We start from the raw sequence: 27,372 nt of genomic DNA, 5'->3' as shown, positions 1-27,372 counted from the left end.
GATGTATACTATAATTTTTACAGTTTTCTGTATATGGTATATTTGACTTTAAAATGCTTTAAATATAAAAAAAAATTAATAGAAAGCAAAAAAAAAAATGTTAGTACTGATACTCATGTCTATGGCTCAGCTTAGGGCACAGTTTCCTCTGCTTACCAATAGTCAAGTCTCTTTGTTCCAAACCCTGATCATTCGCATGAACCTAGTATTTCAATGACGTGATTGAAATAAATGTTATTTAAACTATAGATTTATCAGGAAGAAAAAAAGAGTTATTTCTATGAAAACTAAATTGAGTGCTATGCAAACAATCTTGTCAAGTTGCTAAGCACATTGCTGTATAATTTGTGCAAAAGGCAACTGTAAAAAAAAATGGAGAAATCATAAAAATCTCAAAGTAGTCGACATTCAGATTGCTTCAAAGATGTCTTTAGTGTCTTTAATTTCTCTCTCTACTTTGAAGAAACAAACTCATTGTGAACACTACTTATGTAAGGTTACTTCAAACTCCAGCAGCAGACCCAGTTCCAAGAAATGGCTTTGGCTCATAAAGTTTAGCAAAAACCTATTTAAACTAAAATAATTATCTTTTAGCCACTTTAATCTACTGTTTCTTTTAGCAACCTCATTAATTAGTGCCCTAATTGTATCAGATAAGAGGGACATTTGCCATATCTTAGTTATGCAAGACAAAGAGAAAGCAGTGATAGGACATGGAGAAGAAGAGAAATCAGGGGTGAGAAAATTTTGCTAATTGGAGAAGAATGGCAGATGAACAGAAATTAGCCCACAGATACATACGTTCACATACTCAAATGCTGCCTTTCATCTCCATTTTTAACACCAAGCTTCCTTCACCCTACACAAGATCGATGTTTCCCAAATTATTAAAACCCAAATAGGCATACGAGAAATGTGATGTCTGCTAAAACTGCAGTAAATAAAAGCGAAGGGATATATCCATTGCTGGGTTAACCAACCAGCAGACTCACCAGCCATGCTTAAGGCAACACTGAGGAGTCAGGGAGCGGGGAATGTCACTGAACAAAAGAGGTTTAGCTCCAACATATCGATCCTGAACTTTGAATCCAGAAAATGTGGAAAGAGGCTATTTTTATTCCACCATACAATTAAGTTTGTTAACAAATTTGAATGGTTTTTATTTCAATTACTCCTGCGGGTGGGAGAAGGTTAGGCTCCATTATCTTTTCAGAGACTGAGGCACGAATGGAGTTCTGGAAATAGTCATTGTAAAATGAGACAGTGGTTTCAGCAATGGTTGAAGTCATGGTCTGTATCTTTCTTGGTATAATGACAGTTTTCACAAAGGGCTGGAAGAAGTCAGAATCAAGAAAAGAATAAACTGTGCTTCCACCACCGTGTGTGTGTGTGTGTGTGTGTGTTTAATTTAACATGTTTCAAGAAGGAAAGGAAGATTAAACATCCTTTGTCTATTACCTTCAAGTTAATGTGCCAGCCCCTCCTCTGCAGCATAATATTTTCATACAATAAAAATGCACAACTGTAGGTCCAGTCTTGAGGTGTGCCTCCTTGGCCGCTGTGCTCGCACCAAAACCATTTTCTCTCTGTAAGGGAGGGAAATGGTCTGATAAAACTTTCTACCCATGCAACAAGTCCCAGAACATACTATTCTTCAAGACAATTTCTAGGGGCTGGACAAAGCTGATCTCAGAAATAGAGATCTCAGGCCCTCTGGTTTCCGGGCAGGAAAGACCTGCCCTTCATGTAAGATTAAGGTTAAAGAGTTCCTGATACTTTAATCACAATGCTTTACTCATAAAAGATACTTGGTAAATATTTGTTGCAATTAAATTGGCGGGTGTGGTAACCTGTTTCCAAAGCTGCTCCTTTTACCTGCATTCAGTAATGTCTGATATAAAGGAACCTGTTCTTACGTAATTATTCAATAAAATAGGATCAAGGATGAGCATACAGGTAGTAGACGACACTGCCTGCACATCAAATAAACCAGTGTTTGAATGCACAAACTGTTACGCTGAGAGTAGAAGAAAGAAGCAAAACACAGCTGTCTGGGCATGGCCAGAGCACCAATCTGCAAGTTATGTAACAGCTGTTGTGTATGTATTGGGCGATTAACTCAAAACACATTTTTAAAAGAGGAAACAATTCAATTTTCCAAAAAGAAAAAAATCGAGAGCAAGAGAGGAGGAGAGAAAGAGATAGAACAAAAAATGTTGAAATAACACAGAAGGTTCTATCTGGTCTTTGAGCATGAGGAACAGGGGAAGCAAGAATCTTGGGAATAGCTGCCTTAGTATCGAGGGGGCTGGACGGTGAGCAAGATCTAGACTGCCTCCTGTTTTTGTAAATAAAATTGTACTGGAAAACACCTAAACTCATTAATGTATCTGTTATCTACAGTTTCTTTCATGCAGAGTCCAGTAAGTTAAAACAGAAATCATCCGGCCTAGAAAGCAGAAAATATCTGTCCCATTTCACAGAAAAAGTTTGCTCCTCCCAGTCTGAGATGAATAAAAGGCTAAGTTTGAGTACCTTTGAGAATGACTATTCACTTTGAGAACCAAAACAACCAGTTCTCTGGGAAATGAAATTCTTGTGCACTTACTATCCTTGTGATCATAAGCAAGCTACTTTCTTTCTGTCGGTAAAATAGGGAACTAAGTAGGATCAAAAGAGAAAGCAAGGCTCCAGCACTTGACTTGCAGTAACTTGCAGCCTTTCTTTTTCTACCTTAACCTCATATTTGGGGGAGCTGGCAATTTTCACTTGGGAAAAAAATCATTGTTCTCAATTCTTAGTAATCAGAATTAAGAGCATCTAAAGTGTTCCATCTTGTTCTTACTGTGACTTTTGCTAGAGCTTCAATAAAATATAATATTGTACTTAAAATGGGAGTAGTGTACTTAATATTTGTCCTTTATGAATGTTTCCAGCTTGAAACATTAATTTAATTTTAAGAATTTGAGTTACTTCAGAGTCCTATTTAAATTCACTCTTTGTACAATTGCCTGTATCAGTGATGGATAAATATAACTTCCAAAAACAGAGGTTACTTTCATTTTTGATGAGTTTTAACAGACTATATTGCCATATTGCTACTGCAGTGACTGTGTGTGTATATGATACTGCACCCTGAGTTCTCTAAAAATCCTGCTGACTTTTCTATTCCCTTATATAAAATAAAGATAATTTAGAGCTTCTGAAATTACAGTAGGTCTACTTACCCAGACTTAAAATATACTTGATTAGTATGATTTTTTTTTTTTTAACTGGCTTGGGTAGGATCTAGATAGAGGACCTTTCTTCTCCAAACAGCACCTTGCTTACCTGCCGGCATTGTCCTAAAGACGCCTGGCTAGGGTCCCTTCCTCACCAGCTTCTACTGAGAACAAGTTCCCATTTAGACTTTTTCAATTCTCAAATTCTGATTGCAAGTCTGTGAGAGAATGGAAAGTTTCACAGTAGCTTAAAAAGCATGAAAAGCCAAAAAAAAAAAACAATAACTGGCCTTAGTGGCCAGAAAAGCTGCGCTGTGTACTCTCATCACAGGTTTCGGCTTTGTAAATTAATTCGTCTGCAAATAGTGCCCTGACTCCAGATGCAGCTTCTTAAGGATTTAACTTTAAAGTCAAGGGCTTCCTGCACTAGGTGTTATATAAGTAGTGTCATTTTCTTTTTTCTCCGGAGTTTGTTCATCCAATCATATCCCAGTATGCAAATAAACTTTAGCCCGTGCAGATAAAAAGGAACAAATAAAGCCAAGTGCTCTATCAGAACTAAATCGCTGAGCCTGTCACCTGTATTTCAGGATCTGAACCAGAAATGTCGTCCTCAGGCATGCCAGACTTACCTGTCCCAGTTGCCAATTTGAAGTTTCAATATACTAAGGTTAGTAGAATTTATATTTGCTGCTTTGCTTCAGGTTTATAAAAACTACATTTATATAAAGCATAAAAGGTTAATTTAAGTAAACTTGTGTAAAGAGTCCTTTGCAAATATAAAAATAAAAAGCTTGGAAAATGCAGTTCTGGGTTTAGTGTCTTGATCAAATAATGAATTCTAAATCACATCAGGAGACTTTTCATAAATTTATTTCTTACAAATATTTTTAAATGAAAGGCATTCTCTTCTGCATGAAGGTTCTTGTACCAGGATTCAGTGGACTTTACTAAGCAGTCCTATTAATTTCAGCATAACCCATAACCCAGTGTGTATGATAAAGAGAAACAAATACTTAAAAGGCCAAACAAATGGGAAATATTTAAAGAAAAACAAAGAAAAAGAAACAGAGCATGCTGAAGTAACATGATATTTCTATATGTTTAATGAGTGTCAAAATCAAAGGACCTGAGTCTAAATATTAGATGAAAGCTCCTGTTTCAAAACCTTCAAATGGACTGGGCATTATTTAGCATATTTTGGAAAAGAAAGCATTCTTATTTATTTCTTCAGCCAAGTTTGTTGCCATTGGAGCAGTTGTTTAATTGCTAACTGATAAATATATAGAGAAATGAGGAGGAGCCAGACCCAGACTTAAACATCCACAGCTAGAGAGAATAAGGCAATGATTCTTGTTTGAATTGTTCAAGAACATCTCTGAACTTTGCCTGGTTCACACTGTTGTATACCTGCTTTCCTGTCAGAGCCTAGAACTCCCAAACGAATAAAACGAACAGATGAAACCAGTCTAACCAAATTACTTACAGTTATCTTTATGGTGTGATGGAGAAAGTAAAGTAAGAAAGAAACTATTTCAACTCGGGGAGAGCCATTTTGCTTTCTGAATTAGCCAATGAATAATCAAGAGCATTATAATTTAATGATCAAGTAAAAACTTTGCTATTATTTATTTATTTAATTAATTCCTTACTTAACCATGGACGATTTTGTAATCCTACGGTTGGTTACATTTTCATTTTCCTAGGCACAAAACTGAAGAAGTTGCTCAGCTGACTGGCTTTTTTCCTTAGGAAAGTATCTGCAGAGAGCAGATTGTGCCTTTAACATGCAGCTATTTTGTATATTAACAGATTATTCTCACGAGGTATTAAAAGGGAAAAGATTTTTCCATTTAATTTTGTTCCAAATGAGAACATTAAAAAATGTGGTGAGTCCATATCTTCCAACAATTTACATTTGGCAAAGGTATGCCCAAAAGATGACATGACTTCTTCAGCCTTCCCAACTTTCTTATTCCAAATGGGTCGCAAGAAATTTCAATCCAAAGCAAGCACGTTGAAAAATGCATTTCATAAAGATCAAAATTGTTGGCAATGATTGAATTACCTCACTACTATTATTACAGAGTCCTTCTTTTTTTTCCCTATGATACTACCTGGGAAAATATTTGGTAATCCGAAGGTCACATTTTTTAGAATTTGGCTTTGCAGAAGTTTGCACTCTTTCTTGTACGTACATCTCAAGGAAACTTTAGTGTGAAATAGTCTTTCTACTTAAGCTTAATTTAGTATTTATTTATTAAACATGTAAGAAACATGAGACGGTGGTTAATCTAATATACAAACACAGATCTAGTAATCCTTTAACGTAGAGAGGTTTTTAAGATTAAAATCTCCTGTTCTCGTCAAAGTCATTACACAAGAACACCCCTCTAGGGAACATGACTGGCCTAAAAGTTCAAGAGAAGACAAGATTCAAAGAACAGGCATTTATTTGCTCTTCCATTTGAAAACTTTTCGGAATAAAAATATCCAATGTAAGTCAGTGAATTTGGATTACTCACACATCTTCTCTATAAATCTGCTCAGACAGAATTTTATTGTCTGATTTATGGGTTAGCAGCATTTTCACACTTGGGAGGACACCAGTTATGTATGTAATTAAATCTAAATGGGTGAGCTTTTTCAAATGCCTTTGCATTTTCTTTTTACTGTGCCCCACTGAAGAATTGTATTGGATTTGCACTTGCAAGAGGAGTGGGAAAAATGATAGTTACTAACTATCATTTCCTGGTTGCAAACCAAGTAAACAAAGATTTTATAGTGCCCCAGGAATTACCTTCTACGGCCAGCTCCTAACCTCTGGATTATTTTTCTCTTACTATGTTAATGTCTTTTATTATTGTTGGAAGTATATTGGTCCTTGGAGCAAGGTAGAGGAAAGAGACAACAAACAGGGCTGAGTAATAAAAAATTATTACAACTATAGTAGAACTGCATACTCTTAAACTTGATACTGCTTTTCATCCAAACAAAAGAACTCATTGTTGCATATCTTTTATGATGTTCTCTAGTACAATCCGATTATTTTTTTTGAGGGGGGCGGATAAAACAGATCAGAGTTAAGAATTACTTTCTAAAAGGATACAAAGGTTTTTAGAATTTAAAACTTCAGTAATATCATTATAAATCTACATAAACTGAGATCTCATCTCTATCCTCATTTGTCCCCTTTCCAACTCTAAATGAATCATACATCTGCCAACTCATCCATTTTATTGAATCTTTAAATGAAGAGCTTCTTTGAAAGTTATGCGATCGTTGGGCAAGCTACATTACCTCTCTCTGCCTTGGTTTCTTTATAAGTAAAATTGGAATAATAAAGGTACCAATTTCCTAAGGTGGATGAAAGCATTAAATGAGTTTAATGAATATAAAGCACTTGAAATAGTGCCTGGTACATGGGAAGTGACTGATTAACATTAGCTTTCCTAGTGCTATTTATTTTTCTGAATTCTTTCCAATTTTCCAAAATCTCCTTTTATTCAGCCTTTCCTAGATCTGTTTCCCATAAGTGCTCCTCTCATCTCATTCTCTTCTCCTAGTTTTTCTGTCACTCTTTTTTGCACAGTCATGCCCCACCTGACAAGGATCACGTTGGAGCAAAGTTCCAAAGGTTTACCCAAGACTTCAAGGATCCTTTTCTTGTAAAGGATTTGCTAACTATTTCCCATTTTCCCTTTCCAACACTGTTTTTACCTTAAAAAAATAATAATACAAATAGGAAATTCAAGAAGATAAGTTTTCTCAAACAATTCAAATCACAAAATATTTCACTTAGTTCTTAAACTTAACTCATTGAATAATAATTTGTTCATGCTAAAAAAGATCTTCATCCACTAATGACATTTCACACATACAAGTGCACATACATACAAAAACCCAGGAAATAATTGTAGCTAAAATTTATTTTCTTTACTCTGTGCCAATGACTGTTTTAAGGTCTTTATAATGATTTTATTTATTCCTCACAATAACCCTATTAGCAAGGAGATTGCTATTCCTGTTTCTTCAATGAGGAAATTGTGGAACAGAGTGGCTAAGTAACTTGCCTAAAGTCACATGTGACAAAGCCAGACTGAATGCTATCAGTCTGAACCCTCACATCAAGTGACTTCTCTGAGATCAATATCACTACTTTGTGACATGAAATTGCTGGAATCCTGTTCTGTTCTTCTTATTAACTTTCATTTGTCCATTCGTGATTATTGGAAGTGACATAACCCTGAGCCTTTTCAGTTGCTTCTCAGCTGTTCCCAGGCCACCAGGAAGAAGAAATAAATAAGAATACTTTCTTTCTCCAAATATGCTAAATAAGGCAAGTCTTATTAAAGTTTTTGAAACAGGAGCTTTCATCCAAATGGTATATTTTCGATAGAGAAGAGTTATGAATCATTGACTACTATGTGCTAGGCACCATTATCTCCTTTTAGATTCTTACAACAAATAAATTCAGGTCACATACATTTTTAAATACCCATCCTTTTCATTCATTTCTCCCATTTTCCCTTTACTTAACAAGTCATTGAACAACTGCTCTGTGCTAGGTCTTCCGACATTAGAAAACTAATATGATTCTTGGCTTTATGGAGCTTGTATTCCTGGAGGATGTGTGGGGAAGAAAATAAACAACTAGGTGAATACTTTAATAATAAATTACGATAAGTGTTAAAGGAAGAAAACAGAAAGCTGAGAGAAGATGAGGTTTTATGGAAGGCCTTTTTAAAAAGGGGGCAGTTAAGTGAGCCTGAGGGATGCCGAGCATATAGTAGTTACATACTTGTGGGGAGTGGGGAAAGAACAAAGATCCAGAGGTAACAGCACATGCAAAGACCCTATGAAGAAGAGCTTGGTATATTCAAAGTACTATCAAAAGGCTAAAGTGGCTGGAGTAAAATAAAAAGGGAATGGATAAGATGGTCCTATTTAACCATTATGCTAACTGTATTCTCATTATAAATTTTGGACTCAGGATAATTTTGAATAATATATATGTACAGTAGACCTGAACTTAAACTTCATAATATTGATTGGAAATTATAGATGCCTATGTGCACTCTTGGACTTCAAGTGCTTCTTATATGGGGAAACAATCAATGGCAATGTTAAAGGAACTTTAAAATTGATTTTTACTCTTTAAATTTTTGATATGTCAGATTTTAAGGGATGCGTTATATGACCTTTGATTTTAAAACATGACCATTTTCTAAATACAGTTTAGTGTTCAAGTCATAATAAAGCCTTTCCAGAGTAAAAGTTACTATATCTTAATGTGTTTGGTATAAAGCTATAATTCTAAATAAATAAGTCCTTTCTTAACAATATTTGTAGCTTGGATCAAGGTAAATTTGACTAGTAGGCAAAATAAAACTTATTAGCATTATTCATTGGTATAAGATTTTGGAAGAGCGCCCCTGACTCCCTCTAACAAATATTCAGGGCCCTAAATTCAAATTATCTCTGTAGGGCTAGAACCAAGCCAGTGCTTTCTTGGTGGCAGAGAGATTTAACAGATTACATTTTCAATAAAGAAATGCTAAGGGTGAGGAAGGATGAGGAGATTCCCCATTTTATGTCACCAGTCTGAATTTCCAAACCTGGAAATTATAGATGAATTTCCAAACCTGGAAATTATAGAGAATCTGGCATGGCATGTGGAATGATGGCTGTTGTTGTAAATGTTTCTCAGCTTTAGGCAGCCCTCCACTCGCCCCCCGCAACCCCCACCCCCCCAAAAAAATCTTTGGAAGCTAGGCAGAATTTATGAGGTAGGGGATGAATAATAAAAGAGAATGAACAAAAGTTAGGTGAGGATGTTAAACATCTAAAAGAATCAAAGCTAGATTTTTGGCAACTACTTTCAACCCACACCCTCAGGCAGCAAAGCAAAATGTTGAGAAAGTAAAAAAATCTAAAAGGAAATTAAGGAGGAAATAATAGATTGGAGAAAAACATTTAACTGCAGTAAACAGAATGAAAACAAAATGAGAAAGTGACCCAAACAAAAGTAGGAGAGAGAAAATTTTCTTCATTTGTTTTATATCATAGTCTAACTTCAGTGACATGAGTATACACTTTTTTCTTGTTCGAAAAATCTCTTCAGCTTTTTCAACTCAGGGAAAAAGAAAAGCATTTCTGTTTTGAATGATGCCTCTACTATGTCCCTCAGATGACAAAAATACTTGTCAGCAATTTCTGTATGTCATATATACCCTGTCCCAAAGAGGCAAGATGTAGAAGCATCAGAAAGTTCTGTACATATTTAATATTTAACTATATTAAGACCCAACAATATGATATTTGCATGTAAGCCTTCTTCCTTTTAAAGTAAATACAAAATGTAGAGCACAATTAAGTAGTTATTTATATTCCTTTGACTTCTAAGTATCGAGAGAGCAGTGAAAATAGATTAATGGGACCTCGGGTTGAAGGTAGTTGTTCAGGTTGTTTTAAAATCTATGATATTCATGCAGATTTCTACAAATTTCCTTTAACAAACCAACTTTACAATAAAGGTATCGAGTAGAGATATTACAATATCAAAAATCAAATATTAGCAACACTTTACATGTCTTGTAATCAATGCTTCTGTGGGAGCTTTTAATACACACATGCACACATATGCACTCACACACATACACCTCAAAATATATCTTTGCGATGAAATCAAAGTTTATGTAAATATATACATTTCTAATTTGTTTATTGGTAGATTTTAATTACATGTTTAATTATGAAGTAATTATTGCTCACGTTCTTTTTACTTGGCTTTGTCTCTGTTGCCATTGATATCTGGTAAATGTGTAATGTATCTGGCTACAATTATAATAGCATCATGAAAACCCAACCACCACCACCACCCTTTCAAGCCAAATAATTGCTCTTTTGAGAAAACTATCATCATCTTATCAATATCTGTATTCCCATGACATTTTTTTTATGCTGACCTGTATTATAACACCATAGATTTTAACTTTGGGTTGATCTTCTAATGAGTTGTTTCTCATACTCTAAGAGTTTTTTTCTTCCATTCCTCTCATTCTGGCAAGTAGTTAACAACAAATTCATTAGGCAAGGTCCAGTTTAAAGAAATGATGTGAACACTTGTAGTACTGAGAGTCCTTATAAAATGGAGATAATACCCTCAAGTAGGATATGTATAACTTATTTTAGTATTTTTGTTGATTAGATTTCTTGAAGCCATGTAGGTGCCAGATGAAAAAACTATTTGCCAAGACTGCAGTCCTCAGAGATGAGCTAAAATGTTGCATTCGTAGTGAATGTTTACCTCCCAGGAGCAAAATTAAAGTTATGTTCCATTGCTGATTTTTGGCTACCAACTGGTTTCTGTTGGACTCAGATGCTTTTGAGGGGAAAGATAAGTGTTTCTGACTTGGCTGATTGTGAGCGAGTTTCAGGGGAGAAACGGGAAGTCAGGTCTTGAAGAGACTAGATGGCAGTCACCGTGGGTAAAATTATGAGGTTGCCCCAAAAGGTTTAGACATTGTTTCTGGTCAACAAACCACATTTGAGTAGCATCAGCAAAACCTGGAAGTCTGTTAGAAATGCAGAATCTCATACCTCACCTCAGGCCTACAGAATCAGAATCTGCATTTCAGCAAGACCTCTAAGTGATTCTCTTGCACATTCAAATTGAAGAACTACTCTAGAGTAACTTCATACTGGTTCACCTATTTGGGGATCCAGTGTCCAAATCATCCCTTTTCTCTCATCATTCAATTTTCAATTCTTTCAATCATAGTAAGGAATGAATGATACAAATTAATAGGTGTGAAAGCACTTGTTAGAGACAATACAGTGAGATTCGAATACCAGTGTTTTTAGTATTTAGGTGGAAAAAAACAGAATCATGTGGAAAAGTATCATATCTGAAATGAGAAAATTCAGAATCCAATTCATTTTGTCTTTGTGTCTTAAGATTTATGACCTTAAACAAGTCACTTAAGCTCTCTGAGCTCAGTTACCTCAGCTTTAAAATGTGACACTAAAAACATATTTCCTAGTTCTTTTCCAGTGAATAATTATGAACCCCAAATGAGAGCACAAATGAAAGCAGTTTTGAACTGGGACAAGCAATGCAAGAATTCATTCCACATACATTGGGAACTGAATACTTTCAGAATTCTAGGAGTCATCTTGGGAAGGAGAGAGTTAAAAAGAGCCTGGACCAAGTAGCTAATAAGCACCAGGGCACTTTCCACAAATTACTTCACTTAATTCTGGAAGTCATTTTCCAAGGTAGACATTATTATTCCCAATTTATACACAGGTGAACTGAAACCCAAGATTAGAAGCCTGGCCAAATTTATATCACTGAATAAATAGAACTGAAAATTGAAGCTGGGTTTATCTTGTTAAGGCACTGCACCTTGCAGCCATCCAGCTATTCAATTGCTTCCAAGTCAAAAGCAAACAAAATATTGCTTCAGTCAGAAGGGGGCTAAAAAGACCGCCCAAACGAAAGCAGGATCACCACACAATCAGCTTTGTCTTAAAATAAGTCCTGTCCTCTTTTCAGCATCCCTCAGTGGTTTCCCTTAAATAAAACCCATCAGGCAATCTGACCTTTATAGCCTGATCCCTTTTCCTCTAAATTTACTAAAGGCAAACAGCAAGTGGAAAATGAGCAAAGGGAGGGAAATGATAAAATGAGTGTCATAGTTAGTATATTATAATAAACATTCATTAGCCTACACTTCTCCATATACAATAGTTCCCCGCTTTGCTTTCCATGGTTTCAGTTACCCATGGTCGACCACAGTCCAAAAATATTAAATGGAAAATTCCGGAAATAAACAATTTATAAGTTTTATATTATGTGCCATTCTGAATAGTGCGATGAAATTGTGCACCATCTCACTCTGTCCCACTCAGGATGTGAATCATCCCTTTGTCCAGAGTCTCCACACTGTATATACTGCCCCCCACCATTAGTCACTGAGTAGCTGGTTGGGTTATCAGATTGATTGTCAGGGTATTATAGTGCTTGTGTTCAAGTAACTCTTATTTAATAACACCATATTTATATAACTTTCGTTACAGTATATTGTTACAGTTATTCTATTTTATGTTTAGTTGTTATTGCTGGTTTACTATGCTTAATTTATAAATTCAACTTTATCACATAGAGGAAAAACCATGGCATGTGTAGGTTTGCTACTCTTTGCAGTTTCAGGCACTCACTGGGGGGTCTTGGAAAGTATCTTCTGCGGATAAGGGGGGACCTACTATAACCATTTTATATAACCACAGGAAGGATTTTTATTCAAAGACATTTGGCCTCACAGTTAGATGGAAGCTAATGTCAAAAGTAAAGCCAATGAAATTAAAACAGAAAAAAAAAGCAATTAAGGTAATTTCTACCAAGAAATTCTCCATAGTTCAGGGGAAGGAAAAGGATGATGTAATTTCTGATCTTTATAGTAACCTCAATCATGTCATTATTTGTGCCAAGTTCTGTTTTCATGCTAACTGGCCCTTGTTTGGGAAGAATGTATGTAATTCATAAATTGCAAACTGTATTGCTATGTCACTGTGCTCTAAGTCCTTATGACCTCATGCCTGGAATATTAAAATGATTTTGACTAATATCTGGACTCTGGTTGCACTACTTTAAATCCATTTGGGGGACATTGAAATCACTATTTCTAAAAACATTCATTTGATTCTGTCACTTACTTATTATATCCAGAATAGAATCCAAACTTCTCACTCTGGGGACCAAGATCCACCACAAACCGGCTTCATTTTATTGCTTGAGATATCTTTTTAAAGAAATTTAAAGAGTTTGTTCAGATAATGATTTACAAACCAGGAAACGTAGTCCTCAGTGTGAACTGAGAATACGTTCCAAAATGGAGGGCATAGTGTAGGGTTCATAAAGACAAAAGTTGCAAGAAGCTGGTGATTAAAGAGGTGGGTTGCTAAGAAAAACAAGATTATAAACATGTCATTTGTTTTCTGATTGGTGAGGGCAACTGGACTTTCAATGGTTGGCTGGCTCAGTGATGGACCAAGTGGAGTTGGGAGGTGAAAACAATAGGTAATGTATGATTAAGCATTTATCAAGTCCTAGTTTAGCCCAGGCCGGCAGAACAAAAAGGCTGACTTTGATCACACAATTATAGTACAGGGAATATTATTTAACAACAATGCAAGGAGTACAATGTATCAAACAGTACAATCAGCACTGAGAGGGCTGCTGGCTCTATAGGCAGTTCCGGAGCCCAACAGGGCAGTGATGCTCTGCACTGGAAGGTAGAATTCTGGGTATATCTCTGACAGGGTGAGAATTGTGCTCTCTTAGTTTAAAAATATAAAGTCTAAATAGGTAATACTATCTTTAGGGCAGAGGAAAGAAAGAATTAGAAATGTGTGAATGAATCTGATGAGAGTTTTGCAAGGCTGGCTAAAAAATCTAGGGCAGGTACCATGATGTCTTTAGTTTTTTGTTTGGAATTTGGTGAGCTGATACGTAGACTCTAACTTTACTGCAAAACAGAACGTAATAAGTAATTTAATAGTAGGATACTAACTACTAAGTTAGAAAAGAAAAAATGAATTTAAATCCAATTAGACCAACTAGAGAAATCCTCATGCATTGATGACATTTTCAGTGAGAGTTTGAAGTAAATAGAGAAACCAGTCTGAGGAACACCATAAGTAAAAGATGTGGAGCAAAAGGACATGGTGCTTGAGACAGTAGAATGAGGCTAAAACAAAGGTAAACTGAGGAAATAATAGGACAAAAAGTTGGAAGAGCCAAATCACAAGCTGCCTTATTATCATGCTAAGGAGTTTGTGAATGGAGAACCACCTAAGTGTACTGAGGTAGAGACAAAATCTGAACTGGGATGGCTTAGGAAAATTATAACAGGGTGAAAATTAAATTTCGATTAGGCAGGCATGGGGTAGAGAGAACAAAGAGAGGTTCTTTTTGTTCATTTCTCTTTTTTGTCAATTACTGACATTTAATATTATTTGATATTAATTTCAGGTATACAGCAAAGTGGTTAGACATTTATATAATTTATAAAGCGATACCCCCAGTTAGTCTAGTACCCATCTGGCACTGTACATAGTTATTACAATATTATTGACTATATTACCTACGCTGTACTTTACATTCCCATGACTATTTTGTAACTGCCAATTTGTACTTCTTAATCCCTTTAACTTTTTCACCCAGCCCTTCACCTCCCCTCATATCTGGCAACCATTAGTTGCTTCTCTGTATCTATTAGCATGAAATCTAAAGAACAAAATAAATGAACAAACAAAACAAACAAAACAGAAACAAACTCATAGATAAAGAGAGGTTTTTTATGATAGTATAGAACAAAGTCATACAAAAGAATGATTAAGGATTGTGTGTGTAAATAACAGTAGAGGAAAAGTGTGCATGTGTGTGTGTGCATGTGTGTGTGAGACAGAGTGAATATGCATGAGAACTTTATTTTGAATTAAGAGCAGAAAGCTAGAGATGACAGTAAGCCGAGTTTGAGACACATCGATTAAAGTGTTTCCCAACCACCCCTTAAATAGAAAAAATACAAAGAGGTAAGCATTAGAGATGCAAAAGAAAATATTCTTTACGAGTAAACTATAGGATTCTATAAAATGTGTTTCTAATTGCTAGAATGCTGATTCACTCTAAGAGACTTTGGGGAAGTCAGTATTTTAATCTAAATTCATATTTCTTTAAATGAAGCTAAGATACCAACATTTTCTTCATGAAGGATAATAAGAATTTATGGTCCTCATCTGTATTCCATTTCCCTACCGGAGAAACAAGGATTTTCTTGATACTTCTACGAAGATACCTAGTCTCTTTATCTAAAGTGCTTTGCACTCCGCCCCCTTTATTCATGTTCACATCATTTTCCTGTCAATTCTAGGCTAGCATTTCAATTCTTTTGAATTCCTCCAAATACATAAGTTGATGGTGTTTTGTCATATGAGTAATTGTATTGGTATAAACAGACAAATAAGGAGGCTTCTGCTTCCCCTTGTTTTTTAGCAAATCACGAATGTCATAATGTACCCATGTGCAGAGTATTATACGTCTTAGTCATGTGTAGCTACTGGGTTGTAGGTTCTTTGATTCAGCTTTAAGTTATATATTCAAGAATACTGAGGTTAAAAATCCCTTGAGGGCTGGGATTGTGTTGAACATTGAGGATAAACCAGAAATCCAGCCACACAGTTCTTATAGAGCTTACAGCCTAGGAGAAAAGGCAGAAATTGAAAAATGACTTTTATAAAAAGTGACAAATTTTACAATAGAAGTTTAGGTGACCATGGAAAAATTTTTGAGAATAGACTGTCTAAATAATCTTGTAAATCACAGAATATAGAATTAATTATACTTAAGCAGTTAATGATGACATGGTAATTAATATTCATTTTATTAATTTGACAAGTTTTTTGGCTATATTATGAACACTATAATAGAATTGTTAACTTAGTGCAACTCAGGTTAATTTAAAAGACCGCTTTTATTCAAATATACATAATGTAATTAAACTAACAACATAATTATGATGGCTGTCACTGAAGAATCTTTAATAGCTAAATGATCTGTATTTAGTATAGCAACTGATTTGAACTTGGAGGACAGTATTTGAATATATTTTCCCTCAGAGTTGCACTATTAATAACTTCTTTAAAAAACAAGGAGAAGGGTCTGAATTAAAATACGTATTATAAATACAGTGCATATGTCACTCTTCATTTAAAATTACATATACTGCTCACCTGTGATTTAAAATTAAGCTAGTTTATGTAAAAATAAATCTAACAGAATGTTGTATTACATAACATTCAATACTGTACTTGTGACTTTTTATATTTCAATAATGAATAAGAATAAATAAAAAATAATAGGATGAAAGGATAAAGAGGAAATCCTAACTTGTGTGTGACACAGGACATCACAAAAGGAATACTTCTTAATTGAGCGTCATTAAATATTTTTACTCTAGTAAAAGGTAAATGAGATATCAAAACTGTAGTAGGCACCATTATGAAATGCAAATTCAGGGCTGTAAATTTACAATATTTTAATTCTTTTATTGTGTACACAGAACATGATTCCACATTTTCTAGACCCGTCTGTTTCTTTAGATGTGTGTCTTTTTCTCATAGATATCGCTAAGTATTCTAGTACCTGATTTCACCTGTGGAAAAACATTTTAGATAATCTTTTAAAAGGGAGAATGAAACTTTAAAAAGTCAATTTGAAAATGACACTAGCCAATTTTTTCTAGGCAAACTTTGATTAACCACCTTCCCCAAACCACCTTTAAAACAGTAAATAAAGGATCATAAAATAGTCATTTATGATACTAAAGCACTGGTAGCCTAAAATAGCATGCTCATCATCTGAAGTGGAAATTAAAGACAATAGTTTATAAAGATCAAGCCCACCAAAGACTCTGCTCTTGCCTCAAGTTCATGATTATTTCAGATAAAAGCATCTTTTTCTAAATTGTTTTCTCCAGTCTATATTTTCCAGTGTCAAAATGAACTCATACCTTAGTATTTTAAAATTATTTTTTATTTAAGTGTGTGTGTGTATGTGCATGTAATATGTCTTAAACAGCCAAAATAACCTTTGTGTGTTGGGCGGGTGGGGGTACCTGAGGGAGGTAAGATTGTAACACTGGCTTCACTTAGGTATTCTGTGATACTTTAGTTAAAGTTTATAAAAAAAAATTTTTTCTCCAAATTTGCTGCATATTTAAATGCCCTTTTTATCTACTTCTCTCCCTTTCTACAGATCTTCATAAACAATGAATGGCATAATTCAGCGAGTGGCAAGAAATTTCCTGTTTTTAATCCTGCAACTGAGGAGAAACTCTGTGAGGTTGAAGAAGGAGATAAGGTGAGCACTAGTTCTATTTTATGCCAAGTTTCCTTGTTTCTCACCATTCTAAGCTCCCAAACCCCACTTCAGGTTCAAGTACACATGTCATAAAAATGTGTTTTCTGGGGCCATCTGGGGAAACTTTCTTGGTACATAAAGTCGTATAATGATGATGAGCCTATGTTTCTGGGTGTTCTAGTGATTTTTTTAAATATTATTATTTTTTGCTTGTTTTTCAATTAAAATAGTGGCTAGATTTATTGTACCAAGAGGCTGAATATGAAATAATTGATCATAGCTTTTAAAAGCAACGAAATCCTTTATTCATATAAAATTGTTCTTTTTAAGTTGTAAAATGGAACTTAAGAAAACAACGTAAGATTGACTTTTAGAACAATATATTGCCAAGTTATTTCATTAAAAATCATTGAATTAATATTTATTAGTATCTTTAAAATTGAATTTTAAAACGAATTAAATTGAATCACAAATTAAAAGTGCTGTTGCTCTCTGACTAGTAATACTAATAGCAACAAAAAAAACTTTTATTTAGTGATTTTTTTTAAACTCTAAATGTTATTTTAATTTAATACACAAAGCAACCCCTATAGAGAAGGTATTATTTATAGCCACTTTTACAAATGATGATGTAATAGCAGAATAGAAAGGTTGAGCAATTTACTCAAGGTAACATTGTTAATAAATAATAAAATCAGCGTTCAAATGCTATCTTTTGACCCCAGAGCCTGTGACTGGCAAGACTACTGCTCCACCTTGTAATTATTATAAAAGTAAGATGGAGTAATATTTAATAGCCTAGGAAGTCTGGAGAGTAAAGGCCTTCAGAATTTTTATTTGAACACATACTTTAAAAGGTATATATGTTTCACAATCTAATGTGAAATGACTCTAGTCTTTAGTTGTCCAGATGTTATCAAGTTTTAAATCTTTGTCATGGAAGATATAAAGAGATAAAAATTTCTGCTGCCTGAAAAGACTACTGGGAGATGAAGTCAGAATAACCCACTAATAAAACCATTCATGACACTGTTCAGTTCATTGTAGCACTCACATGTTTCTGTTCAATTTCTATTTTTTCATTACCTTCACATCAATCAATGAGACCACTAATCTCAAGGTATTAGACTTGGAGACCTAGTTCAAGATAGTAATAGACCTGAGGGGCTCTTTGAGATTTAGGGAAAGCACTGAATTCAGGCTGCTGTATTATCAGAAGAAAGAAGACCCATAACCTGAGGGGCAAGAGTATAGAGTTTAGCCAGAGGGGTCAACAACTTGAGAAGTAGAAGCAGAAAGGAATGAGACACATGTCACCTGCTTTCAGATTTCACTTTCTGTATATATCAGAGTTCATCCATAGCTTCAAGGGCTTCTCACTGCCTCTGGGAAACACCCTTGTTTCTAGCCTCATCCCAGACCATCTCATCAATGTAAGAGTTCCAGCTTCACTGTGGTCAATATCATCTACGTGCTGGTCACTGTCTCTGTGGCACAGCTGTGGTGCAATCCTTAGGACCTAGTTTAAATCATCATCTGTAGTAAGACAAAAGAAGTCCCACATTTGCATTTACCTTCTTTGAGCTTCTGTTCCTTTTTCTGTAAAATGAGGAGATAGGGAACAACTTAGGGTAAATTAAATTAAAAAATACATAAAGTGTTTTAACAGTGCTGAGCATATAACAAACCTTCAATCATTATAGGGTTTTACATTTCTTTAACACCTTCTCTATCTTTCCCAGGTAGAATTACTTTTTTCTGTGTCATTATAGAACCTTGTATCTGCCTGTATTCTAACCCTTGTGTTCTATAGCTATTGGTTAATTTGTCTGAGACAATATGCCTCTTGTAGAGATCAACACTACATCTCACCTTATGCCCTCAGTATCTAACACAGTATAGGTAATGGGTAAACAAACATCTCCTATGGAAAGCTTTGAATTTCTGTATGCCACCTTATCTTAGGAATTTGGGACTAAATTGACTATTGAATAAGGCAATGATTCTAGAAAATTTGCATGCATCAGAACTTCCTGGAAGGCATCTTAAAACAAAGATTACTGAGTCCCATCCATCTCTAGAGTTTGGTTCAATAATTCTAGATTGGAGCCTGAGAATTTGCATTTCTGACAATTTTCTAGGTGATGTTGATGTTGCTGGTTGGGGGTGGGAGTAGAGAAATATGCTTTGATAACCACCAAATTAAGATGTTAAACCATAAGTTGTATCTCTTCTCAGGTGTTAGCTTTTAATAAAGGGCATGGACACTGACAGGTAAGAAAACTGATGACTGGAAATGGTGCTGTAATAATCACTTTGCACCTACGAGAAATGTTATAAGACCAAACTCGGGGAGAGAAACACTGACAAACCCTGGCAATGTGCTCCAGGAGACTCAGAAGTCTGTGTCTTGTGAGTCATTCCCAGAAATAAGAGAAAAATTTTTTCTTCCCATTCAGCAAAGAGAAGTAGTTTTTATCAGAGGATTCTAGAGAGCTACACAGCACTATGTTACCTCAAATGTTCATCTAGTTGCTTGAGTGATTCTGTCAAACCTGTGGAGGTGGGAAAAGCAATAAAGGTCAAGGTGAGGACAGAGCTGAGCAGCCTCTGACAGCTGCCAACTCTTTCTATTCAGAGGCACAAACTCCACTCAGGAGGGAGGCTGAAGAGCTGTTTACAATTTGCGATTAAGAGAAGAAAAAAATTCTTTATGCTTTTGCTCTAGGGCCTTCCTTGGACATCTATCTCACTTTGCCACTGGCTTCTGGGTTTAGTTTCATCAGCAAAACAAACACGCCCTGGAGTTCCACTAGGAATCCTATCAGGCAATCTGAGGTCTTGGCATCTTGGGTGGGATTTACTTTCTCGCTCAAATATAGTGAGGGTGAGCTGATGATCGTACCTGAGCTTTAGAAATATTTGTCATTTACTTGCTCTGTGTTACTTGACAATTATTCCTACTCAGAGAAGAGCATAAAATCTGTGCAAATATAGATCAGGAATACTCATTAGCATCCAGCAAAGCTTCAAATCAGGTCACAATGCTAATCGAGTTGCTGGATCATTGATCACTCAAGTTAAATTGTTTATGGTATAAACTGTTCACTGTTGGCAAATATTTTCTTTACATCCAGCACTTTTTCATCATGTTCCTTTTTGGAATGACCTACTAACATATTAAAAAAATAATTATTGCTGTTCTCACTTTTGCCAGGGAAAAAGTATGGTAACTTCTAACATCGCTTAATGAAAGGTACAAATCTAGTAAATTACATAGTCATAGTAAACCTAATATTCTGAAACTGACTCTTTAGATAATGAGCCAAGAAGTTTTAAGGATTTAATTGATGAGTAGAATGAAGCTAACAATGGGCTATATACTTCCCTTCAATGGTAATATAAAGAAAGGAGGAGAGGCAAGAACAAATGGAGGTTACAAAGCAAAGTACAGATGTGGGTGGGAACTGTTTTCTTTACACTTCAGTGGCTTTTTTAGCTTATATTGACTAATCCTGAAAACCACTTTGAATACTAAAGCATGACATAGCAAATAATTGTCTGGGATAAAAGTAAACGTCCATTAAAGTAAAGGCCTAGGACAGGTGTAAAACTAAAACTGGTCTAATAACTATTTTCTCCAAATCTGAATGAATTTAATATAGAAATTGCACAGTCTGGAAGAGATAGAAGAGTTCAGTCTCTCCTTAACTTGCTCACAAGGCATTTGATATTTCATGGTCATTTGAATTATCTTTAAACAGTCAGCTTTGGTCTCTTACTTCAAAAAAGGAACATCTTAATCTCTACGAAGCAAAAGTGTTATAGATGGTAGCAAATCTGACAGTGTACTATATAATGTGTTCTGGTTAATTCTAAAATTATGACCTTGGAAATACTAATCCCAGAATAAAAATGCAAGAAATGCTAGTCCTGGAATTAAAAAAGAAATGCTTGTGCCTAATAGTTTTGATTAATATAAAAATTTTGTTATATAATGAAATCAATTAAAATATGATTTATTATTTAAATGCCAATAAAAGTAAATTATTTGTATAAGGAGCACCCTTACATAAAATCAATGTAACATGTTGAATTTATAAGATAGGTAACTAAATTATTAAATATTTGTTAACTGCCTATGGTAGGCCCTGAACAGTAAGAAATATCATAGTTTATAATACAGATAGCAATAAATGTTCATTGCAAAGGAGATCATCATCAGCATAGTGTTGCAGAGCTATAAAACTGCATTTTGCAGTCAGACGTGGGATGAAATTTTAACTGATGGATTTTGTGCTGAATTTCATGTTCTGTAAAACAATGTTCATGATGCTTCACTGCAGTCGTAACTGCAAGCTTATGAAGGGTTTAGCTTAGTACCTGGAGCTCAATAGGCCCTTAACTAGTAGCTATTATTGAGCCAAATTAATCTGGCAAGGGTTTAGGTAGATTGTAATATTTCAGCTGGATCTTAAAGAATATGTAGGATTTTGAAAGTAGTTGGGGTATGTCTGTAGAATGGTCTAGACAAGGAGAGTTACAAAAACAAAGCTGAGTTGGGCCAGATAGACTACAAAAATGTGAACGTAAGTTTGAATAAATGAGTTGAGACCCCAAAACGCTGGGCCTTGAAAATCAGAAAGATGAGTTTGGATTTAGGTCTGTAGGCAATTATTTGAAAGGGAAAGTGGTAAAATAAAGGTATTTGCAAAAGATTAGCTTGGTAACAATATGCGAGACAGTTTAGGGAGAGAAGAGAATGGACTTGAGAAGGCTGGCAACAATATGAGATAATAATGGCCTAAATTAATACAGGGCCATGAAAACTGAAAGGAGGGATTAAAATACTCTAGAAATGCTGCAACTACAATAGTAATTGCCACCATTTAATGAACTCTTAATATAACGTCTGTCACATAGAAACGTGTGTCAAGTGTTACTTTATTTAATCTTCAACACAACTCTGTGAGGTAACTCATCCCAATTTTAAAGATAAGAAAACTGAAGCTTAGAGAAGTCACATCACAATATATTTTACTTCAGAATACTTTTTATGTTTAATAATAATATATTGATATAATTATTTTGTCCTATATCTCTCCCGTTCTATTGGAATTTTCAAAAAGGCAGTCACCATACATCAGTATTTTATCATTAGCAGCTTGATAAAAATGCTACAGAATAGTTTAGCAAATCTTTGGATGGGTAGGTGGATGGATGGATGGATGTGGGTGGGATGGATGGATGGATGGATGGATGGATGGATGCCTCAAGCTTACATAGCTAATAAATGAGAAACCAGAATTCAAATCTGGGTTGTTTTGCTCTAAAGCTATATATTAGCTACTATTACTCTATTTCTGTGCCTGAAAGATAAAATATAAGATGTGAGGAAAGTAGAAGCATGATTCAAAGGACATAATCACAAGAACATCTTTATTTATAGCAACATTCTCCAGGAGTAATTTTCTATATGGCAGAGTTATTTGTCTTGAAGCCAGTTTTTCCATATCCCTTTGAGAGGCCAGAATGCCTATGATAAACCATATTTAGCTAAGGCCAATGGTAGAACACTGAGCAGAGGGATCCAAATGAAAGCCGTGTCACACAGACTTGTTTAAACACAAGACAGTATATATTTTACAAGCTGTGGTATCTACATATCATGCTGGCAATTTCAGATTCTTGTGGTTTGCTTTTTTTTCTAAAAGTGCTCTCCAAATATAACTTAGAAAAGGTTAGACTATATGATATTAAACAATTTCAAATATAAGCAATCAATGAGATTAACTGAATGCCCAAAATATGACTGTACATACATTTCTCAGGAAGGGCAAGTAATAATGCAAGTACTTTATTATATATACTCATCATTCTCTCAAGTTTGACAGTGAGATATACAACTGTGTGATGTATCACAGTGAAAGAATGTTTAATTGTAATGTAAATATTATCACTTAATCAGACCAGATTATACTTCTAAAAATTTTCTCTCACCCCAGAGAATCTTAACATGGTGATAAATGCTGTAAAAATAGTTTATTTGTTGGCATTTTAATTTGCAAACTTATAAGTTTGGGACTTCTTAATTGAATGTAACCTAAGGTAGGGGATATTAATTTGAAGTCCATGCCTCTTAACAGGGAGCTGTCATTCTTGAATGGGGTTAAGTTTAATTGTAGGCAACTTAAAAAAAAAATTGTAGGATAATTTCCCCCTCAGATTCTCAAAGGAAATTATGTCTCCTGCAAAAATTTTCAACCTAATAGCCTAAGATGTAGCCATGAATTTTGGAGCTTATGTAGCTCCATGTAGTGGCCAGTCTTATATACAAAAAACACTAGAACTATCTATGCCTTTAAGATGTTTGCAATGATTTGATTTGGCGGGAAGAAACACATGAAGTGTAATTAATGACAGAGGTGGTGATTTTTATAGTAGATAAATTCTTAGAAGCTCAGAAGATGTCTGAATAGGGATCCATAGGAAATGGAGTGGCCATGGAAAAGTATGAAACTGAAGTGGACTAGAAAAGAACAGGAGGATTAAACCTAGTTTAGAAAAAAAGTATGTGAGTAAAAGCAACATGAATGAAGACAAGGAGGCTAAACGGAATGTGGAATGATTCCATTATTTGACTTTTACTTGAAGTAAACTAATGTTAAATAACACCTTGTTAATAAGGAGAAACTGACTGCTTTACTTAGGGACTGAAACAGATCTCTGTACCCAGTTGGAAAGTGAGAGGTCGTCACATACAGACCCTTCTCTATACCAGTTGTCACCTCTATGCCTTTTTCCCTCTGCACAAAAGGAATGAGCAACATGTTTATAATGTTTATTCTTCAACACAAAACAAAGTTTTTATTCACCCTTCAATAGGTTCTTCATGAGAGCATACAGGACATAGAGTCACCAGAGATTAAAGAAGACATTCACTATTTTGAATTTTGAGCTTTCTCTAGAACTCTGGAAACCCAGTCAGTAAAGCACTGCAATGGAGGGTGAAGAGCAAAGGTTCTACAATCAAACTGGCTCCATTTAAAACTCAGTTTGGCCACTTTCAGCTAATGACCTTGGGCAAATTCTCTGTTTCAGTTTCTTTGTCTGTAAAATGAGGAACACATTTGATAAAATTATTGAGAATGAAATGACTATATATATATATATATATATATATATATATATATATATACACACACACACACACACACACACACACACGTATATATATATATATATATATATATCAATTATAACTTTATTTGACATATGGTAAGCACTAAAATGACAGCAACTATTAAAATATTATAATATTTATATTCTAGAGAATCAAACGTGCTATGTGTGGGGAATTCATCATCATTCTAAGGATTAGGCAGTGGGTGGAATTCCAATGTACAGTACTTGAGTTGACACAATGTGCTACTTTGGGCTAATGAACACACAGTGCCTGCTTATGAGAACTTTTAGTCTATTTTATAGGGTTATTAACAGTGGATTTGCTAATGTTTCGCCTACTGAATTGAATTGCCTTCACCTTGCAGGAGGATATCAACAAAGCAGTGAAGGCTGCACGACAGGCTTTTCAGATTGGCTCTCCATGGCGTACTATGGATGCTTCAGAGAGGGGACGGCTACTGTATAAGTTGGCTGATTTAGTTGAAAGAGATCGTCTGCTGCTGGCAGTGAGTATTAACCAAACCAGGCAGGCAATGGGATCTCTAGAAATCATTGAATGTACAGATTGGCAAGTTTTGATTTTAGGAATCACTATGTGCTCTCTATGAAAGAATCAGAGACTTCATCTACCAGCTCTGGTATAAGAACATTATCATTGAATTTATTCTTAGATAGTAATCTGTACTCTGGTTCTGAATTGTTTTCATTTCTTTTTATTATTATTATTATTATTTATTATTATTATTTATGACTACAGCACCTGGTCTTCCTAGGTGGTCTCCTATCCAAGTACTAACCAGGCCTGACCCTGCTTAGCTTCCGAGATCAGATATTGGGCTTGTTCACGGTGGCATGGCTGTAGACCATAGACCGTGGCTCCACTGGGGCGTGAGCCCAGGACCGTCTATGAGTAAAGCAGACACATTAACCGCTACACTATAGAACTACATCCTGTTAATTTCTACTCCAAAAATAGATCTACAATCTAAACTTTGGCAAATCCCCAGTTAAGCCAAATTAAACGAATTTCTTTCCTTCACTCTAGAATTTCTCTGAGCATCTAACACAGTAGTACGCAGTAAGAATATCCTAGAATAGTATACCGGGTTTCCCTAATTTACTTGACCACTGACCTCTACAAGTGGAAAATCTCATACACTTTGTTAAAGATGCCTAGAATGTTTATCTAAAATAAATATTATTTCTCCTTAATCTAGCCCTGCAAGACACTTAATAAATGGCCACTTTTTCCCTTCCTGAAATGAATATGTTTACAATGGTCTTGATTAAATTTTTATTTTGTTGAAAAGAGTGAGGAATAAAGAAAAAATCCTATCATTCATGTGTTTATGAAAATTGTGTTTTTGCATATACTCCTTTAAAAAAAAAACATTTTAGCAGATAGATGAGTCAGCACATAAAATGAATGAGAAAGGTTGTTTTCTTCTCAATTGGACAGTACAGTGAAACCAGTTTCACACAAACCAATACCAAGATCAGATTTCAGAGTAAATTTTTATTACTTTTAGAATCTTAAACTGGAAGTAACAAAGAGGCCTACATTTTAAAAAAATCAATATTAGTAATTATAGTTCATTAATTTCTCAGAGATTCAACATAATTCAAAGTATATAAAACTATGGAATAGAAACAATATACATTAAAACTACATTACCAAAATGTCCTGTAGGAAGAAAGTAGAATTTGACAAAACTTGATTTCTCTTATTTATCTCATCTATGGATTACAGAGTGTTGACTGCCTCTGTCATCATGAGATCCTAAGGAAGAAAAAAGAGCAGACATGCAAAAACCATGCGTGATTAAATTTTGACATGTCATACAGTATAATGCCCAGAGAGAACATTGTATAACAGATGAGGAACAGCTTTAATAATTTCTCACCTGTGCATTCCTGCCTCAGGAGACCATTAAGTCTCAAAGAGCTCATTAAAGTTCTGCTTAAGAAAGACAAGAGAGAGATCATTCTATAATGGTTAGGGTACTAGACCAGAGAAGGTTGAACTTTACAGCCTGACTACTCAAACAATAATTATGATCATAGTAGCAAAACTGAGAGTTTCACAATTAAAAATTATGCTGAAGAAACTCATGGATGAAAGGTCCAGGGGTCACTTAAGTGTGTGTGTGAAAATTGATTGGTTATATGGAGATGAAATGAAAAAACAAAAAATAGTCAGGCATTATTAATAGTCACTAACACTAAATTGTCACCCACAGTTGTATTAAACAAGTGAAATCTTGTTGAAACTCTGAATGGACTAAGGAGAGTAGATGTCACTCTCACTAGCTATGCATGTATCAAATTGTGACTAATTTCTAGAAAGTTGGTTTGCTAGAGGACATTCAGAATGAGTCAGAAGAAGCACTAGGGTTAGAAGCCAGAATCTGACTAGCCTCTCTACTTGGAGCTTGCTGTGTGACCGTAAGCAAATCAAAGCAAGTCATTTTAACTTTTTTTTAGTCTCTTTATCAAAAAGAAAAGGTTAGACAAGATGACTTACAAAATCTCTAGTTTTAAAATTCTCCAGCACATAACAGTTCAAAATATTAACTACATATTTTTAATCTAAAAATTGACAGAAGTTTAAGTTTGAAGTTTAACATCTTTTTCAGACCATGGAGTCCATGAATGGTGGAAAACTATTTCCCATTGCGTATATGAGGGATTTAGGAGGCTGCATTAAAACATTACGCTACTGTGCAGGATGGGCTGATAAGATTCAAGGCCGCACTGTACCTATGGGTAAGTAGCTTTAAGAAACAACCAGTGGTGTGGAGAGCAGTGAGGAGATTACTGTAGAGCTGAATAATTCCAAACTTTCCATTTTAAAGATGTCAGCCAAATAAGGCAACATTATTTTCTACTTGACTTTGAGACAATGCAGTTCTGAACCTGGAAGTTTGACTATGATTCATCAGCTGGCTTTTAAGAATGTTTCAATATAATCATGCAGAAGATTAACACTGTAGGTATTTTGGAAAATATTAAAGTAAAAACATTCTTATGCCTAAATTA

General features: G+C 34.9%; 1 protein-coding gene across 1 annotated transcript in view; it reads left to right on the top strand.

Moving 5' to 3' along the window:
* Window positions 1-3,765: 3,765 nt before the first annotated feature.
* Window positions 3,766-27,372, top strand: part of ALDH1A1 (aldehyde dehydrogenase 1 family member A1) — a 52,188-nt gene continuing 28,581 nt past the window's right edge. The window contains exons 1-4 of the mRNA XM_039841825.1: window positions 3,766-3,891; window positions 17,044-17,148; window positions 24,699-24,839; window positions 26,970-27,099. Coding sequence (XP_039697759.1) covers window positions 3,826-3,891; window positions 17,044-17,148; window positions 24,699-24,839; window positions 26,970-27,099 — 442 coding nt within the window. The 5' untranslated portion in view covers window positions 3,766-3,825. The remainder of the gene's footprint in view (window positions 3,892-17,043; window positions 17,149-24,698; window positions 24,840-26,969; window positions 27,100-27,372) is intronic.

Source organism: Pteropus medius, unplaced genomic scaffold, assembly GCF_902729225.1.
Source record: "Pteropus medius unplaced genomic scaffold, Ma_sr-lr_union100, whole genome shotgun sequence".
Classification (NCBI taxonomy): Eukaryota; Metazoa; Chordata; class Mammalia; order Chiroptera; family Pteropodidae; genus Pteropus; species Pteropus medius.
Note: the sequence above shows the minus strand (reverse complement) of the source record. Positions and strands in the feature narration are given on the sequence as shown.